This window comes from Petromyzon marinus, chromosome 8 (assembly GCF_048934315.1).
Source record: "Petromyzon marinus isolate PM22_M1 ecotype Great Lakes invasive population chromosome 8, UKy_Petmar_22M1.pri1.0, whole genome shotgun sequence".
NCBI lineage: Eukaryota > Metazoa > Chordata > Hyperoartia > Petromyzontiformes > Petromyzontidae > Petromyzon > Petromyzon marinus.
The window spans coordinates 17,224,945-17,244,244 of NC_133674.1; the positions used below are offsets into that span (position 1 = coordinate 17,224,945).

Consider the following 19,300-nt stretch of genomic DNA (forward strand, 5'->3'; position numbering starts at 1 on the left):
AAACCAAAACAGAGCAACCCACAAGTCTCACCGAGCTGCTAACGAAGGAAACTCAAAAGTCAAATTTCAAACAAACAAACAAACAAAAAATCTGTTCGCGGCCGGCGACGGGCAGAGCCCGTGCCACGTGACGACCGGCGAGCGCCCGAGTTGCCTCTTATCGGAAGGCCAATAATGAGCAGCGGAACTGACGCTGTTCCGACACTTCCTCTCCATCTGTCCCCCGCTACCGAGAGGCACGCGCGGGTACAGTGCGGCCGTGCCACCGGTGGCGCGATGACGTTTCTCCCCCGCGCCATCTGCTCCGACGGCCCGGCCAAGCTGCGACACTCGTGTTCGCGGCTCAGCCGTTAACCCCCCCGGCGCCCGCACTAACGTTTTGTTTTTCTCGTCGCCTCGAGATGCAACGAATTCCCCGAGCGTTTTTTTTTTTTTTAAAAGCAAGCCGATCAATCGCAATCGCACAAAAAGCGCGGGGTTTTTGTTTGCTTGTTCGTTGATGCTTGAGCCATCGCCCTCAAAATGGCTCGTCGCTACCACCCAGGGTCGCCAGTGCTCCCAACGATTTGCTTGAAATAGCGTGTTTTGGCTATATTTCAAATATGCACCAATTGTATTTGTTTTTTGTTAACAGGAAAAATATTGCGTTCAAGAAGGGTACCGCAGTACGTTCGGAAGAGAATATAATTTTTGAGGGGGAATAACAACGATTGTGCCGCGAGTCATCTACGGAATAAGAAAGTACAACATTAGGTGTGTATTTAAAATGGACGGTATTATAGGCTGAGATTTCTGCCCATGGTGGACAGTGACCAAGGTGGACACCATCAATGGCTGGATACTGGTAGCATTTGCCACCCCAGGCAGTACTGACCATGTCCCCCCCCCCCCCCTTGGCTCAAGGGTTTTTGGGATAACCTTGTTGTTTTGCCAGTCCGTTAATAATGTGTTCCAAGAAAAATGTCCCTGCCCCCACCAAAAAAAACCCCCGACTTTACTTGGAAATGTTTACTTTACGGCCGAGCATTAAAGTACGAAGGGGCAACGTGCATTAATGTAGCGGAAGCGTGGACGGGTCAGCACTTTTGCCAACGAGCCATTAAGTCTCGTTGCAATGTTAAGCGTTTAAGAATATTTTCCAACATACTTTCAATCCCCCCACCCCACCACTTATCACTTGCACAATGAGAGCCGCCGATGATGGCGCTTCGATGTAAATTGGCCAAACACTCGTCTGGAATAAAAATACGAAACTAACAAGTGTAAGAAATATAATGAAGCGCATAATCAAAAGTAAAAATTACTTCCATTTCGTCGAGACAGGGAGCAGCTAAGGAAGCGTGGCATCAAAATGTTACAAAACACGCATTCATTACACGCTTGTTCTAAGAAGACAAGGTTAGTTAAGGTTACAGCTTTTTTAATGATCCAAAGATTAGTTAACTGCTACTCAATGAAATCCCAAAGATTATTTTAAAGATTAAATGACATTGTTTTCTGTTGCACGTTAATTACATTAGTAACAAAGGGACTCGCAAAAAGGTCCGGGGCCGTGACGCTCATTTTTGGCTTCATGTTGCGAAGTGTATTCCGCCTACGCGCGACAGCTCGAACCCCCTCACTCTTGCTCCGCTCTCTTCCCTTGCACCACTTTGAATGTTCCCTCCCGTCGTCCTCTCTCATCCACAGGTTCTCATAACCTCGCTCAATCCAAGTAAACGTATTTCACTTTTATTATCTATTATGATTGCGAGATGTTAACTACCTTGCCTGGTATACAGGAGGTCGTGGGTTCGATCCAAATCCTGAAGGACTGCTGAATATTTGGAGTTTGCAATAATTGCGTGGATTTTTCTCCGAGTCCTCCGATTTTTCTCTTCACATTTAAAAGCACGTGTTTAGAGTTTTTGGCAGATATAAATTTCCACGTGATAAACAACTACATTGAGCTACCATTTGTGGCCAGATCGCCTCTGCAAAATAAAAATTACCCCAAGCCATATGCAGCCTAAACGGCTATTTAAAATTAAACAACGGTCTCCGATTGGAGGAAAGAGGCCTCCACGGTGATTGGTCGGGAGGCAGACTTGATAGGGATTGGAGAATAAGGGGGTTGAACGGTAAAACAAAAAGGATCCGATAATTGTTTTTTTTACCCTTTTATCTGGCAACAAAACTGACACCTTTTTGACAAGGAGTCATGTTTGCATTGACCACAATACCTGCGGTCCGAATGCAAACAAAAAACATAACTCTGATAATGCATGCACTGTCCTTGAAATTGATTGGTCCACACCCGAGATAGCTTTCCTTAGAGCCTCGTCTCACATGGTGTTGGACCAGATGATGCCAAAAGGATCGGTTAAAGGGAAAGGACGGGGATTGGCTAGAGGTAAAAAAACAAGGACGAGAAGTTTCGAGAAAGGGGGCTGAGGGAGATATAAGAGGAGAGCACGAGGAGTGGGGACGCTCGGAGGAAGATACAAGCAGGAAGACCAGGACGAAGCCTAGAGCCCCTCATTGTGGAAAATCGTTAGTAGGGTTCCTTATTTTGTAAACCCTAAATAAAAGTGGCTCTTCATGTAACTTTTCATCGTCGTTACACATATATCCCCGCACCTCCGATGAGCACGGTTGGCTACGCACAGTGCGAAAACAGTTCAACATACATATGCGCGTACAGCTCAGTGGGTCTTACCTGGTTAAATAAAAAATACTTTATAGTTCCTATAATTTGCTATCACACCTTCAAGAGTGCCGTTTGTTTCTGGCTGCCGGGCATTTTCCGCTTGGGTCTGTGGTCGCTCAGCAACGGTGATAATTTTTTTTTTTTAGTAAAAAGCCTGCAATTTACTGTGCATTGTTAAAACCGATGGAGCCCACAGAGTGGATTCCGCCGTGAGTTACCGCCAGGGAAGCTTGGCTCAGAGTCGCGGCACCAGATGCTGGGCTGACGCTACCGATCTCCATCCAAGTAAGCGACGAGCGTGCGCGTACGGCGCTCCGGATAAGGGGGGGGGTTTGGCACCTAAAAGCACTGTGATCTTCCCCCCCCCCCCAGTTTTGACACGATGCGAGTCGACTGTACGGTAGTTTCAGTCGGCAAAGAACTCAACACGAGCTGGGGTTCATCTTCTTTGGTTCTTTCGGTAAAGTCACATCGAATGAGAATAAAAGAATAAAATAATAAAAAATAACACAATAAGCTTTTAATCGAAATTTTAACGAGCTGGGGTGTTCGATCGAACGCTGCGTCCGATTGGTGAAATAATTGCACGCGCTATGAGTCGTGTTTATTATTAATTCACCAGTCATTTTGATCAATACTGTATTGTCTTCAGTGTTAATCTTATGGGATATGCATTGGCTTTACAAAACCTTACATTTCAACTGCAGTCAAAAAAATGTGTACTCCTGTACACAAACTTGATACGACCGTACATACATTTGGCAAGACTGTAGAAATTATTGGTCTTACAAACTTGAGAGAACATATCTCGAGACACTACAGTCACAACAGTTTTAAATCACAAGGGTAAATTGAAGAATATATACTCATATTAACAAAAGCAGTGTCAGTCTATGACGGAATCGACATGAAATGAAGGGCATTGAAAACGATGCCTTTGTGTTATTTTTCTTCCAGTTATCTTCCATGTGACAAGTCAATAACATGTCTAGACAAGTTATAATTATTGTCCAGAACTATTTCAGCTAGCAGTGGATCACCTTGTGTCAGAGAGTAACCTCAAAACGACTTCAGAGGGCCTTTTAAAATTAGGCCTACTGAAACAAACAATGTGCATACCTTGTTTTAATATAACATAGCAATACCGCATGTTCCATGTCAATTAAACCCAAGTGGTTGCATGAAATAAGCCAAATTCAATAACACACCACATTTAATATCATTTATTTAGTGCAGTCGTTGGTGATCTGATTTGATCATCAACGCTGTTTGATCATTCGTGGCTGAAACCGGGATTGGAACCCAGGACCCAGAGAGGCCGGCTCAGTTCTGTGACAGCATTAACCACCTGAGCCAATCGACATTTAAAATGCATATACATATATTTTACAGATAAAACTGCTATTTATCTACGGGGAAAATGGCTGGAAATACATATGGCAAGGGAACGAGCCATTTTCAATGGGGACGCAGCAGGGGAGAAGGAACAGCCTCCCATAATGAACAGGCCACCTGTGCGCACACCCCTCGCCCGGCCGTGTAGGAACAGGGAGATGGCATCTTACTTTCCGGACTCGTAGATGACGGGTCCCCTGCAGCGCATGTACGTCTCCGTCACATCCACAGCCTTCTCCGCTGTAACGGCACGCGATGGACACAGCGAGCGAGTCATTCCGGCGGGAAGGCAGGGTGCATTTGTGCCCGCCAGGTGTCTGCTTTAGTTGGCTATTGCGGGTTTGCAGGTTGTACACAAAGAGGCCAGGTGATTAAAGAGACCCATTTTTTTTTCTCTTGAGAGGGGGGGAGGGGGGGCGAGTTGTTTGTTGGATGAGCAAGCCGTAAGCTGCACACTCTTCAAATATACAGTCTGACCAAAGGTGTTGTGTAAAGTAAAAAAAAAACTACACTCGAGGTCCGTCGGCTCAGAATTGCATGCAGCTGACTCCGCCATATCGGCCCACGAAACAAAAATAGAGCCAATTCTAACGTTCAAAGCAATGCCTGTGGTCAGTGACGCGATGTGGTTGGCAGGCGTGGGCCCTGGTGCAAGATATGAAATGGAGGCCCCCGAATCAAATTTCCCTCACGGTTTACAGCCCAGCGTCCGAGCCCCTCCGGCCTGTGGACCCTGGTGCAGTTGCACCGCCTGCACACCCGATAGCTTTGCCTGTGGTCGATGTGTAGCGACGGTCTCACGTGACAGAAATTGCAAGGATGCCCTAATGCGAGTGTCCAGTTAGTCAAGGTTGTTGGGTCATAATGGCCAATGTCGCTGATGGCTACCTTCCACTACGTCCCGTAGCTGCTGTAAACTTGGCATCCACAATTCACGAACTCTCTGGGTTTAAGTGTTCCCCTTGGTTGCCAGTGCCTGTATATTGACTATAAGCTACTGCTACAAACTAAACTATTACATTTTGCCAGGTAAGGCCCCCGGAGCTGCGTGGCTCTTTTTCAGAAGCGACCTGGCCACAAATGATAGCTCAACAAAGTGGCTTATCACGTGGACATTTGTAGCAATCAAATACTATAAACGCACGTTGATTCTAAATGCGGAGGGAAAAACAATAAGACCTGGAGAAGAATTCACGTGACCATGAGGAGAACACGCAAACTCCAAATATACAGGCGTCAGGGTCGGGATTGAACCCACGACCACCGGTATACCAAGCGAGGCAGTTAACATCCTGCCACCACGTCACTCCGTATGCAAACTGCCCTTCTCCATCCTGTACATGAACGTCCCAACCCATCACAATCTTTTTTACCCAATTACATCTACATATTTTTTATCACGTTCTAAAAGTATTTTCGATAATGTGCGGACCTTTGCCAATCTAGTGTTGGATGAGGATCTCCCCATTGCCACGTGGGTCATGCAAGGATTTTTTAAAACATGCTTCACCACGCTGGTCGACGCAGATCGGTGAAATGCTTCATCGTGTAGAACAATTTAGACTCGTAGATACAACATATAAAATATGTGCTGTTAGTGAAACTCAATAAGATCACTACTGGGACATGTTATTTACATGTGTAACATTGCCACGAAACCAGTTCCATGCTGAGGAATGTTATTATCTCAGACCGATGGCTAGTTTCCCAAAAAATGTGACACAGAGGCAACAGTGAGCCATTGAGATTGGGTTTTATAATAGCAACGTCTACAACATGTTTACAAGAGCACATCTATTATTGCCTCTGGGAAAGTTCAATTGGCAATTAGGGGGGGGGGGGACGGGTGTTGTTGTTTAAATCATATTGCAATTATAAATTGAAGCATAATTATGTAAAATAGTAGGATTGGCATGGCATTGGGTTTTTGAGTTTGTATTATTATTGTGAAGCTCCCTGAAATGATGTGTGTGAAGAGCAGTGTATACAAGCATTTTGTATCGTATACTGTATTGCATTTCACCTCCCTGGCAAGCGGGTAGCGAATGGTTTAACCCTGTGGTTTGCCCAATCTCTTTAACCTCAGAAGCTAAATGAATGGGCAATGGGAAGAAAGACTTGATAGTTCTGTGCAGAAGCTGCACACAGGCTCCCGAATAATGGAATCAATGTAAGTTTATAATGCACTTAGGCAATGCTGTGAGCGTTCCATAATTAAATTACTTTCTATTACGGCACGTATTGACATCCACTGGAGTTGACCCTTGTATCTATGAAGCATCCAATGTTTTCCTTCTATGAATGCGTACAGTATATACTGAGTGGAATGGTTGCACAGTGTTTCTGCATCTTGGACCCAATGATATGGACGTCAGTCCTGGCCATGGCTCAAACGACAAACAAAAGCGCTTGCCACAAATGAACCACAATACCATGCTGATCTCGTCTCGCAAACTCTGCCCATCCTCGCAGCAGCAGCGGCTTTTGGATCTCCGTCGAACAAAGGCGGTCCACCGCATCACGCGGCGCTTTCAGACGTACATCCTGCAGCCGTCCGGAACGCGAATCCTTCCTATGTTAGGAAGCTACTGGGGCTATGCAGTTTTGAATCGACATTGAAAATTCATCTCTTTAGAACTGCTTTTTGGTGTTTAGTTTGTTGCCCTTCCCCTGCACCACTGATTAGCACGGTTGGCTACGTACCGTGCGAAAGAAGTTTAACATACAGTCCATACATGGCTGACGTCGATGGCCAGTGATACCTGCACTCCTTATCACTCTTCTATAGCTACTACCGTGGGCCACTGCGCCCGTGAACTTCACATGAACACATCGATTCCTCCACCCATGTTGATGGCTCGGTCTCTGAGACACTGACCGTTTCATCTCATCCACAGCGTGTTCAAGCGCCCACCACCACCACCACACTGCAGGCCACAACAAATGCTTCTCTGCCTGCTTCTTCCCTTGCACTGCTTCACTTTGGAATTCCCTCCCATTGTCTCTTTTCCCCCAAGCTCTTACAGCTTTCCCCTCGATTCAAAGGGCGCCGCAGTGGCGAGATGTTGACTGCCTCGCCTGGTATACAGGAGGTCGTGGGTCCGATCACGACCCTGACGCCTGCTGCAGATTTGGAGTTTGCGCGTCTCTCTCACCGTGGTCGCGTGGATTTTTCTCCGGCTTCCCTGGTTTTTCCCATCCACATTGAGAATCACGCGTTAATAGTTTTTGGCTGCGAGAAATGTACACGTGATAAGCCACTTCGTTGAGCTATCATTTGTGGCCAGGTTCGCTTCTGAAAAGGAGCAGCTCAGTAGACCCTTACCTGGTAAAATAAAAATTAGTTGAAATAGTTTTATTTTATGTATTGCCACTTTGCGACCACGCTGTATGTTGTTGGGCCTTTAGGCCTGTGCTCAGCAAGGGTGTGAATAAAAAAGCACTGTGTTGCAGTAGCTGGCACTGCTGGAGTGGGGGGGGGGGCAAGGGGGGCAAGGGGATTTACTCACTGATGGACGTGGTGTCGTTGATCTGGAAGATGCACTGCGTGTTCTCCCCGGCCCGCGCACGCGTGAAGCCGTTCCCCTGGATCACGATGTCGTACTCCTCTGTGGGAACGCGACACACGGCGGGCGGCGTTCAATGCCGCAGTCTCAGATTAAAGGCCCACTGCTGGCGGGGCGCAACGTGAACTCGGGGGCGGGGGGGGGTGGTGTGTGGTGGAGGGAATCGGTCGGCCCCTTTCACGTGGACCGGTCGACATTTGGAAGAGATGGGCGTGAGCCACGCTTTGTTCCACCACGCGCGACCTTACAACCGCCTCGCCTGCGGTGGTCGGAGGTGCGGGCGATTTGAGAAAATGCGTGTTCCGTTGTTTCAACCGCCGCTCGCTGGAGGTGGAGTTGAACCGGCGACCTCCGGATTGCAAGTCCAGTGCGCCAACCGTTGCACGACGGCAGCTGCCAATTGCAATGATTGCGAGCGCTGCATAAGTTGCGTAGATTCTGGCGGTTGTGCTCACGTGCTGTTTAGCCTCTCCTACAGGGGCTCCCTGGACATCATACCGAACGACAGCACGTGGCGCAACTCGGAAACGCATCGGGCAGTCTTCAGTCTTTTCATTTTCTGGCTCGAACACACCCAGGAGAGCCCCGTCGGTCGAGTGTCGTGATACTTGTCGGTAGGAGCCAATTCCTCGCACGCGTGAGGCAACCAGAGGACCCCGGAGAGTACCCGTGATTCGTAAACAAGGGGAGCGACACTTCAACATTGCTACCTCTTGGCCACACCTTGCAGCCCCATGCCTACAAACACCTCGAGATCCAAGGCAGTCTTCCATGCAAGGACTAAACCAGGCGCAACCCCTGCTCGACTTACCAAATTTGACAAGATAGGGCGCACTCTGGGGGCGGGGGAGGGGGGGTAGGGGGGGGTTGAGGCGTGGAGCGAAAAAAAAGCCAACCCGAGCCACCTCCTGGAATTGTCACGCAGACGGCTGGAGGTGTGGGCGCAGGGATTGAGGAGGCTCGAGGGAGCGGCACTGACTCAGACGGGAAGTCGTTTTCGGAGTCCACGGCGGCACACTTATTAGTGGAATGGAGATAGGGTTACATGTTTTTCAGCGCAGGTTATTTCAGGGAATGAAATGACAGACCACAGTGTATGTATACAGTGAGGGAAAAAAGTATTTGATCCCCTGCTGATTGTGTACATTTGCCCGCTGACAAAGAAATGATCAGTCTTTAATTTTAATGGTAGGTTTATTTGAACAGTGAGAGACAGAATAACAACAACAAAAAAATCCAGAAAAACGCATGTCAAAAATGTTATAAATTGATTTGCATTTTAATGAGGGAAATAAGTATTTGACCCCCTCTCAATCAGAAAGCTTTCTGGCTCCCAGGTGTCTTTTATACAGGTAACGAGCTGAGATTAAGAGCACACTCTTAAAGGGAGTCATCCTAATCTCAGCGTATTACCTGTATAAAAGACACCTGTCCATAGAAGCAATCAATCAATCAGATTCCAAACTCTCCATCATGACCAAGACCAAAGAGCTCTCCAAGGATGTCAGGGACAAGATTGTAGACCTACACAAGGCTGGAATGGGCTACAAGACCATTGCCAAGCAGCTTGGTGAGAAGGTGACAACAGTTGGTGCGATTATTCGCAAATGGAAGAAATACAAAAGAACTGTCACTCTCCCTCGGCCTGGAGCTCCATGTAAGATCTCACCTCGTGGAGTTGCAATGATCATGAGAACGGTGAGGAATCAGTCCAGAACTACACGGGAGGATCTTGTCAATGATCTCAAGGCAGCTGGGACCAAAGTCACCAAGAAAACAATTGCTAACACACTATGCCGTGAAGGACTGAAATCCTGCAGCGCCCACAAGGTACCCCTGCTCAAGAAAGCACATATACATGCCCGTCTGAAGTTTGCCAATGAACATCTGAATGATTCAGAGGACAACTGGGTGAAAGTGTTGTGGTCAGATGAGACCAAAATGGAGCTCTTTGGCATCAACTCAACTCGCCGTGTTTGGAGGAGGAGGAATGCTGCCTGTGACCCCAAGAACACCATCCCCACCGTCAAACATGGAGGTCGAAACATTATGCTTTGGGGGTGTTTTTCTGCTAAGGGGACAGGACAACTTCACCGCATCAAAGGGACGATGGACGGGGTCATGTCCCGCCAAATCTTGGGTGAGAACCTCCTTCCCTCAGCCAGGGCATTGAAAATGGGTCGTGGATGGGTATTCCAGCATGACAATGACCCAAAACACACGGCCAAGGCAACAAAGGAGTGGCTCAAGAAGAAGCACATTAAGGTCCTGGAGTGGCCTAGCCAGTCTCCAGACCTTAATCCCATAGAAAATCTGTGGAGGGAGCTGAAGGTTCGAGGTGCCAAACGTCAGCCTCGAAACCTTAATGACTTGGAGAAGATCTGCAAAGAGGAGTGGGACAAAATCCCTCCTGAGATGTGTGCAAACCTGGTGGCCAACTACAAGAAACGTCTGACCTCTGTGATTGCCAACAAGGGTTTTGCCACCAAGTACTCTGTCATGTTTTGCAGAGGGGTCAAATACTTATTTCCCTCATTAAAATGCAAATCAATTCATAACATTTTTGCCATGCGTTTTTCTGGATTTTTGTTGTTGTTATTCTGTCTCTCACTGTTCAAATAAACCTACCATTAAAATTATAGACTGATCATTTCTTTGTCAGTGGGCAAACGTACTAAATCAGCAGGGGATCAAATACTTTTTTCCCTCACTGTATGTATAACACATCACAGTGTATGTATGTGTATAACACATCACAGTGTATGTATAAATATAACACACCACGGTGTTTGTATATGTATGACACATCACAGTGTATGTATATGTATAACACATCAAGGTGTATGTATATGTATGACACATCACAGTGTATGTATATGTATAACACATCAAGGTGTATGTATATGTATGACACATCACAGTGTATGTATATGTATAACACATCACGGTGTATGTATTTGTATGATCATTTGCATGCCTACACTGCTGTATATTAAAATAATATATCACTCAATCTGAATTGCTGAGATGATAAGTCATTGAGATGTTACAAATATAAACGGATCTGAGGGTATATCCACTGAGGAGATGGAGCAATGAAAATCAGCTTTGTGTGTGTGTAGATGCTAGGTGAGATTATCGCATTGAAGGATCGTCACAGATGGTGGTGGCTTGAGGGGGATTTCATCCAGCAGCAGATCGATCATGGTTGTTGATGATGATGATGACTAATCATAATCAACATATCAATAGCTAAACTTGGGACGAGTAATAAAGATCGTGATGTTTAGTGATTATGATGATGATGATATGCATTGGAATGTAAAAAAATTCTTTCCAGTTTAGACTGTCACAGCTTACACTATGTGTACAATTTATTTGCAATCAATGCAGCTTGTCAACCTCTATCTGGTTTCCGGTAGCCTCCAGTAGTCCATGATGAGGCTGACCAACTATTATCTCACCCCAAGGGTTGGAAGAGCATTATTTTTGCATTGTTATTCTTTCCCCCCTCCCATGAATGTATAAATACAGGCGTGCAATTATTCGCTGTAAAATATTTTGCACCATCGTGCACGTGTCTACACTCTGTTGTATTCTGGAATCTTTTAATAAATACGTGTCACACGTACTGTGGAAGGCACGCACCACCACATTTTTCGAAATCATTAACACCGAAGAATGATGTTAAATATTATTCAATTCTAAGAGCTTACATTTTTTTTATAATTATTTAAAAATAAGAATGATTAAAATAATAACAGTAAGAAGAAGAATACTGTCCATTATTTATCCAGGAAAGCTACAGAGTCTCAATACTTTTTTTTCCGGAAGGCTCCGCACTACCTACACTTGGATATCTTGCCAATTATCGTCAACAAACGACTCGGTGGTGATGCTGCTGCTGCTGCTGCGTTTGCAGTGGTGCCCAAGAGCACAAACAATATCACAAAAAGAACTGGACACATTTGTCAAGAACACTGCCTTAAAAGGGAAAGTATATGCAAAGCAACTTTTTGGGAAATGGAGCTCCCTCTTCGTTGCACAAATTACTCCATTCAGGAGCGATTTAAATTCCATGAGATTGCGCTTATAAGGGCTATAATGCATTGATTCATGGGCTTTTACCAACACTAAAGTTACAAATGCGTGCCCTCATGTGTGTACGAATCGGTGTTTTTCGATCCATGCAGCTATTAGCTAATGTGACGCCTTCCAGCCAATAGGGGCTACTAATTTCACCCACAATGTAAAATAAAATTATAATCCATTTTGAAATGGAATCGCGGCCATAAATTGTGACGACTCAATGAACCCCAAGGGGGCGAATCTTTACACCCGGGAACTTATAAACGCTTGTGACCGCACTGTACACGGCTCATACGGGTACACACATCGACCTTTTAACGGCCGGTTCACAATCTGGGGAAAAAAAAAAAAGGAGCCAAAAACATTCACGTTGGGGATACCCTTACGAGGTGGTCACGTGCTCCAGAGATCAAACATGAATAGTGTGTGGCTTCTGAGAAAAAATAAATAATTTTAAATTCTGAACTCGGGTCCCGAGGGGTGGAAGTTTGACTTCGTCATGGGAGTGCTCATGGCCAGAGACTTTGCATTGGTGCCCGCAATGTCCCCACATGATGCCACAAAGCAACGTGGCGGGGAAAACGAGCCATTTGCAATTTTCTTAACAAATCCTGAACTTTGGTGCCTCGATATATATTAAAAAAAAACGTATTTTAGTTCATCGGCCAATTGGCTTTTGCAGACCAGTATTATCCGGCAGCATTTGCTTAAACAACCAAATTTTCTGGACCGATTTTGACCTCCTGAGTCTCATCAGCGGAGCCATGCTTTCTTAAATGCTACTGGGTTACCAGATGTTATTGGCAAGTGTGTCAAACCTAAACACAAGCAGGCATGCACGGCACGATGCACCATCACCAGGGATTCCATTTGTCACAATTCTGGGTCAAGATTCTACCGAAGAATCAATTATTTTTCAGTCTTCTCTTTTGCAGTCACATTGGTTTCATTTAGTTTTATCTCTTAGGCATATTCGCCTAAAAAAGTAACAGGATCTCAATTTGCACACCACATGCACGCACTTAAAATAATACATTCTCACGTAAATAATTGATTCTCACATTAACAATTCGATGGTGAGGCATTATGCGCACAGAATGATTGCAGCCGACGAACTGATGCATATTTGCTCATCTAAAGCTCAGGAACACGTACAGGGTTCCGGTGTCTGCATTATTGAAAGAGCCCTGTAATTTGAAGGAGCGATTATCCATCTCTCAGATGCCATCATGAAGATGTGATGGTACCCACGATTTGTCCCACCGCTATCAACTGGTCAGTAACTGGTGCAACGTCGGATATGCGCGTCCACCTTCCACAAATTGGACATGGATCAAAGAATTGACGAAACTGCTGCTGTGCATGAATCCAAACCGTCAGACACATCCTGGCAGTGTTGGTGCGATCCATACGGCGTCCTCTGCCTCTTGGAATATGTGAGAAAAAAAAAGCCCAGCATTCACCTATAACATATTTCAAACGCTATTGCTTTTCCGTCCTGCCATATGAAATAAAGGAAAATTTCCATTATTTATTTATGTATTTATTTATAAACGTATTATTTATTTATTTATTTACTTGTGGGCAGTGTTTAACAAGCAGGGTTGGGATGAAAACAATTATGGTATTAAACTCTTAAATAATGCTGCAAAACAAAATTGAGAAATTTCGATTTAAAGCTTTCGTGACTGCAAGGATTCATCTTCTTTGGTTCTATTATTGTGTTATTTTATTTTATCAATTTATTATTTTATTCTCATTCTACGTGCCTTTACCGAAAGAACCAAAGAAGAAAAATTGAGAAATGTGAAGAGTTTCTCTCCAATATGTGCCAGTGTCAATATGTTCACAGATGTTTTTTATAAACAAAATTCTAATGGCTAAGCTTGTGATTAATGGGTTGTCGATTATTAGCAAATGAATGAAGAGGTCCTGATGAGCAGCACTGACGTAGTGGGAGGGCGAGCTTTAAATATGTTTCACAGTGCATCAAAATGATTAGTTAATAAAAATGCATTTTATATCGTAACAAAAAGATTATTATTTTAGAAATCAGCACTATTGCATTATTTTTACATCATACCATAATTTTGTTGCTGTTGCTACAAATGCTGCATTTTATAGCAACACTCAATTGGCATATACACTTGCCCGCTATTACTGCTACAATCATCGGTCGAACGCAAAACAAACAAGACACCGCAATATGCGTGGCCGCACGCCGGATCGCTCGCAGGAACGCGCGCTGCCAGGGAGAGGTATCTACTGGACGTGGGAGGATGACCGAGGGAGCTGTGCGCGCGGAGCGATCGGGGTTTGCGGTCTAGGGACCGCTCGCGCGATAAATCACAACGCATATCCGGTCGCTCGGCTAAATCGAGGCCACAGCCGCAACGCAAGAGCGGGGCCAGTGCCCTCCCCGAGTGTTCGTGGGGCGGCCGCGACTCGTTGTAGCCGCGCCCCTCGCCGTAATGTTTGTATCGACCTTGAACCCTCATTTGAATTGGCTATAGTCTTGGGAGGAAAATGAAGCGCTGATTACTGAGCTGTGAAATTAATACATTTATTCGCGTCGGCTTGATATGTAACACTAACTGATCACCCCGGACACAATATTAATACCTTACATTGTGCCAAACCGGGCCTGCTTTACGGTCGTCAGTCGAGCATGATTGCTTTATTGTGTCAATTTAAATATGGATATACGGTGTGGGTTTAATGACTTTCGGGGAGAATGAGTCCGTTAGACAAGACAGTCCCAGCCAATTCGGAAGCCCCCCCCCCCCCCCCCCGCCAAAGCACGGGAAATGTACACGCACACGCGCGCGCACACACGTCGCGATTTTGACACCCACTGTAATAAGCACATCAGAGGACAAATTGGGTCCAATTATAGCCTGAATAATAATTATAGGTGCGATGACTCCAAAATGATCATTTCACTTTAATATCACCCACTCATTATTTGAGCACACACTGCCAAAATGCTTGTCGTCGCACGCTGCCTGCCAGTGACAACATATTTGGCCTTTTCGTCGTTAGGCACGCTTTATGCTGCTAATCGCACTCGAGCCCGCCGATGTCGGGAAGTTGGCCGATTTATTAGTTTTATTTTATTTCCTCGCTTGAGGGCGGGGGCGGGGGACAGGCAGCGCAGCGCCCCGCCGTCTTTCCTGTCCATTGCCGTCGCTTTGTCGCGCAAGGCCCTGGCGCCGTGTGGCGAGGGACCAGGGACCCAACGGCAGCCGCGGCGTCCGAATCAATGATCGCGGCGCGGGGGTCAGTGAGGAACTCGCTTCCCGCGGTGGTTTGACCTCCATCGCGCACCCACTCGCTGGTTTGTTGTGCGCCACCCCCAGCGGCCAGGCCGGGGGTGGCCAGCGGAGCTGGCCGAGGATGAGGGCATCGTCTCCAACGCAGTGCTCGGAGGATCTCACTCAATGCTGCGAGAGACCAATTAAATGTACGACCTGACTGGTACAGCAGCGGAGCAGGAGTGGTGGCACAGTGGTTAGCGCACTGCGATATGAACCGGGGGTGGCCTGATTTCCTCGGTTCGGTTCCCGGGCCGCGGACAACGTGAGTAGCGAGTGATATCTGAACCGGCCCTACGCCTGCCCGTCTTTACCAACCGGCACTGACCAGAATGGTGAAGTATGGTCAAACAACCCACATGACTGACACGGCATGGGGGAGGCCTTTATCCAGCAGAGGATTGACAAAGGATGATGCACAGCCATAAAATGTATTTTATGCGGTTGCTGCTTGCTCCTTGTAATTTGACCTGATTTTATTTAGTTACATTTGTTCTCCTACCTACCTCTCTGACCTCACCTCTCCCTACGCTTACTCTGACAGGTCATAAATACACGGCCTCCCTCATCTCCCTATCATTCTCTACATAACGGGAGGTCGCGCTGTCTCCTTTGATACCTCGAGGTTTGGGGACAGCCGTCCCCTTGCCGTGTCTATAGCTGACTCCGTTGCTATGTTTAAATTAATAACTAAAGAGCCGATATGTACATGTTATAAATTTGTTGATTTTTCTTAAATGCCGCTTGACCTGATGCTTAGTAATATGTGTCCGTAGTTTATATACTGCGAATGCAATAACGATTGTACTGTCGTTATTTTATATTTCACTTTATCTCAAAGCCAACAGTCAACCGCGACACGTGACATTTCTCAGTTCCGCACAGTGCAAGTTGAACGATATCTCATGAAATAACAACGACAGTTTCGATTTATAAATCGCCTAAATGCCATTGCATCTCAAGAGACTTTACAACAATCAAGAAAGAAAACACACACACGCGGGTAGAAGTGGGGAGGTGGAGGGAGGGGGGGGGGATTTGGGGAAGGAAATCATTGGAGAGTGTAGAAAGAGCGACGGTGCAGCGCAGCCCAAGGATAGAGCAACAAGACTCGGAGAGACAGACTACGGTTCCCATACGGAGGTGGTTCAGTGTTTATTGCCGAGGCTCATAGAGCGAGACTAAGACACAAATAGCATTCTTAGGGTCCGGCGTTAATGGCCTAGGCCAGGGGTCAGCAATGAAAATAACAAGAAGAGCCATTTTTTTTGAAATCGGTAAAACAAAAACAACAAAACCCTTCAATATGTCGAGAGAAAAAAAAGGGCCCTCAATATTCCAAGAGCCGCAATGCACCGTGATGGTGAACACAAGGACGGTGGTTCCCTGATGAATAACGTTACAGAGGGAGCCGCACGCGGCTCCAGAGCCACAGGTTTTTTCCGACCCCCCCCCTGACCTAGGCTCGTACAGCCAGGCTGGGGCACCTTGGCAAGTCTCTAACACCGACAACAACGAACACAGCCGGTGTGCAGCACGGGGCAGCAGCAGAAACGAGTTCAGAGCATTGCTGCGTGCGGTGGTGGTGGGGGCTTTGCAAGTGGGGGAGGGGGGCGGGGGGTGGAGAGGGGGGTGAGGTGAGTAGGGCAAGCCCTTCAAATCGCATCGGACGGCGTTTGCTCCGTTGCATTTCCAGTGACGTTAAAGAGCGGCGTTGGCGTGGGGGTGGCGAGCACACGTACCTCCGATGCAGATGCTCGACGGGTCGACGGATGTGATCCCGGTGCATGACTTCTTCAGGATCTAAAGGGGGTGGGTGGGGGGGGTGGTACGGACCACCATCACACGCGTGGGTGAGCGTGTCACGGATTCGCGGCGGGGAGGAAGGGGGGGGGGGGGGGCACGGCGGACATCCGAGCGCTGAAATTTCTGCCCCGTCGGCCGTTTACGATTGTGAGCCGAGCGCTTCACCGTGGTAAAAGCTGTTTACATAATTTATGTGAGGAGTCAACGGAGCCCCCCCCCCCACCCACTTGCCCCCCTCCCCCTTCACAGCGCACATTCAAATCTCTCGATCTCCCTCTCTCCGACGCGACGTCCGACGTTTTGCAGCCACACGAGCCGCCGGCGGCGGCCTCTTTGGGAACTGAACTCGACTGGAAAATGCACTTCCATGAAGATGCGCTTGGAAAAGGGAAGGTAGCCCCCCCCCTCTGCCCGCCCGCCCCCCAGATCGTGGTGAAGCAAAACGATGAAGGACGTCGTTGTCAAACGTCGCGACAACACCGGCACGACCCCAACAGCAGAGCGGCCGCACAACAACAACAACTCACAAAGCAGCAAAAAAATATATTAAAAAATTCCTTGCACTTTTAAAAAGCTGATTTTGTTTTTTACTCTAGTTTGTATGTCATGTACGTAGGTCGAACCATACGTAGCCTACCGTGCTGAACAAATATAATAAACACATTTTTGTGCTAACCCTCAGGGACTGTTTTTCTTTTTTTTTAAACAAGCAAAGGCCCTGGGTGCATTAAAAAAAAGAGCTTACAATGTACAGGCTGTAATTTTTTTTAACGTTGCATTAATTTCCCAATTCTATAAACATTCCCTCAAAGCCCGTCTCGTTTGAGTAACTTTAAATAAATCTACCCACAATTCTGCGAATGTCTCTCCAGGGCACCTTAATTTAGGCTCTGCACTTTTTTTCCACGGAATGTAAAATCATTCTGAGAAGTAAGCTTTGGAATGTATGCGAGTGAGCTCTATTCTGCATTAGCCTGGTTTGCTGCGAAAACACCAGCTTGATCACCACTAGTGGTTTCCCTCTTTAATCAGCGCACGCTGACAGGCACACATGGCATGTTGATCCATTTATCTACCCGAGTGCACATTCATTTAGCCACTTTCTTTGCTTTAATTCACTCACTTTTCATAGAACAATCGCACCGAGATACCCAATGTAGATAAAAAAGGACACCACAATTTTCGAGGGTATATATATATACAGCCACGGTGGCTATGAGATGTTAACTACCTCGCCTGGTATACAGGAGGTCGTAGGTTCCATCCCAACCCTGACACCTGCTGTATATTTGGAGTTCGCATGTTCTCCCCGTGGTCGTGTGTATTTTTCTCCGGGTCCTCTGGTTGTTCCCACCATAGTCAGAAACGTGCGTTTAGAGTATTTGGCTGCTATACATTTCCACTTGATAAGCCACTTTGTTGAGCTATCCTTTGCAAAAAGAGCTATCTTGATCAGTGGGCCTTACCTGTTCAAACAAAAACAATACCTTTTAGTTATAAATATACACGGGCGGTCCCCACTTTTACGACGTCGCAATGCGTTCCTGGAAACCCCGGAGTCGAAATTCCTACTCCAATTTCACCATAGACAGGCGAAACGGTGGCGACATCACTTGCTGATGTGCTATGTAAACGTAGTAATTGTGCATCGTCGTAAAAAAAACATTCGGACCGTCGTAAGCCGGAGACCGCCTGTGAATTTAAAACAAAACTGCCACAGCAGAGTCGGTGAAAGCAAGGCCCAGGTGCGTACACAAATGTCTTTGTATAAATTAGTGCATCCATTTAACATCCCCATTTTAACATCATCATCATCAGCAGCAGCAAATCGAAGCATGATCCATCCACCGCTGGATGAAGGCCTCCCCCCCCAGCCACCCCACGCAGCCGTCACCATCTCTCATGGCCATCGCGATGCAACGATACATTGAGCGCCTGCACGTGAGCGGATTTCGTGGCTCCACCTCTGTGGAGGCCAATTCCTGTCGGGCGCTTTCCCAACCTTCGACTCGCGCTCCATCGTTAGCCTCGACCCACTGGCCATTGCCATTCACTCGTTCTGCCCAGCCCCACACGCTTTTCTGAGCAACGTTATGTACATCCCTAAAACCTGCGCACGTTTTCTCATCCAGGCCTTCCTCTTTCTGTCTCTCGTTTTAGGTGCAGGCGTGGCTTAATTGTCAGCGCCCATGCTTCTGATCCACGCGTAAAAAGAAAAAAGGTGACACAGACTGATTAAAAACCTTCCCTGTTTATGCGCATCGGTATGTTGCTTTTCATTGCCAAGCCTAGGCTTCTAAACGCGCACCATCTACCTCTCTATCCCGTCATTTTGATCTCGGCCCACTGTCAATGGCTTTCCGGGGCGTGCGCGTTCTGCTGTGCGTTCCATTCGTGTGTCACTCTGACAGATTGGATTTCGAGCGTTCATCGGAGAGAGT

At 46.8% G+C, this 19,300-nt stretch overlaps 1 protein-coding gene across 1 annotated transcript in view; it reads right to left on the reverse strand.

Moving 5' to 3' along the window:
• LOC116940315 (anthrax toxin receptor 1-like) overlaps nucleotides 1-19,300 on the reverse strand; it is a 67,642-nt gene that overhangs the window by 35,492 nt on the left and 12,850 nt on the right. Inside the window, exons 9-11 of the mRNA XM_032949967.2 lie at nucleotides 16,796-16,856; nucleotides 7,594-7,692; nucleotides 4,255-4,324 (exon numbers count right to left, since the gene is read on the reverse strand). Of these exons, the coding sequence (XP_032805858.2) occupies nucleotides 4,255-4,324; nucleotides 7,594-7,692; nucleotides 16,796-16,856 (230 nt within the window). The remainder of the gene's footprint in view (nucleotides 1-4,254; nucleotides 4,325-7,593; nucleotides 7,693-16,795; nucleotides 16,857-19,300) is intronic.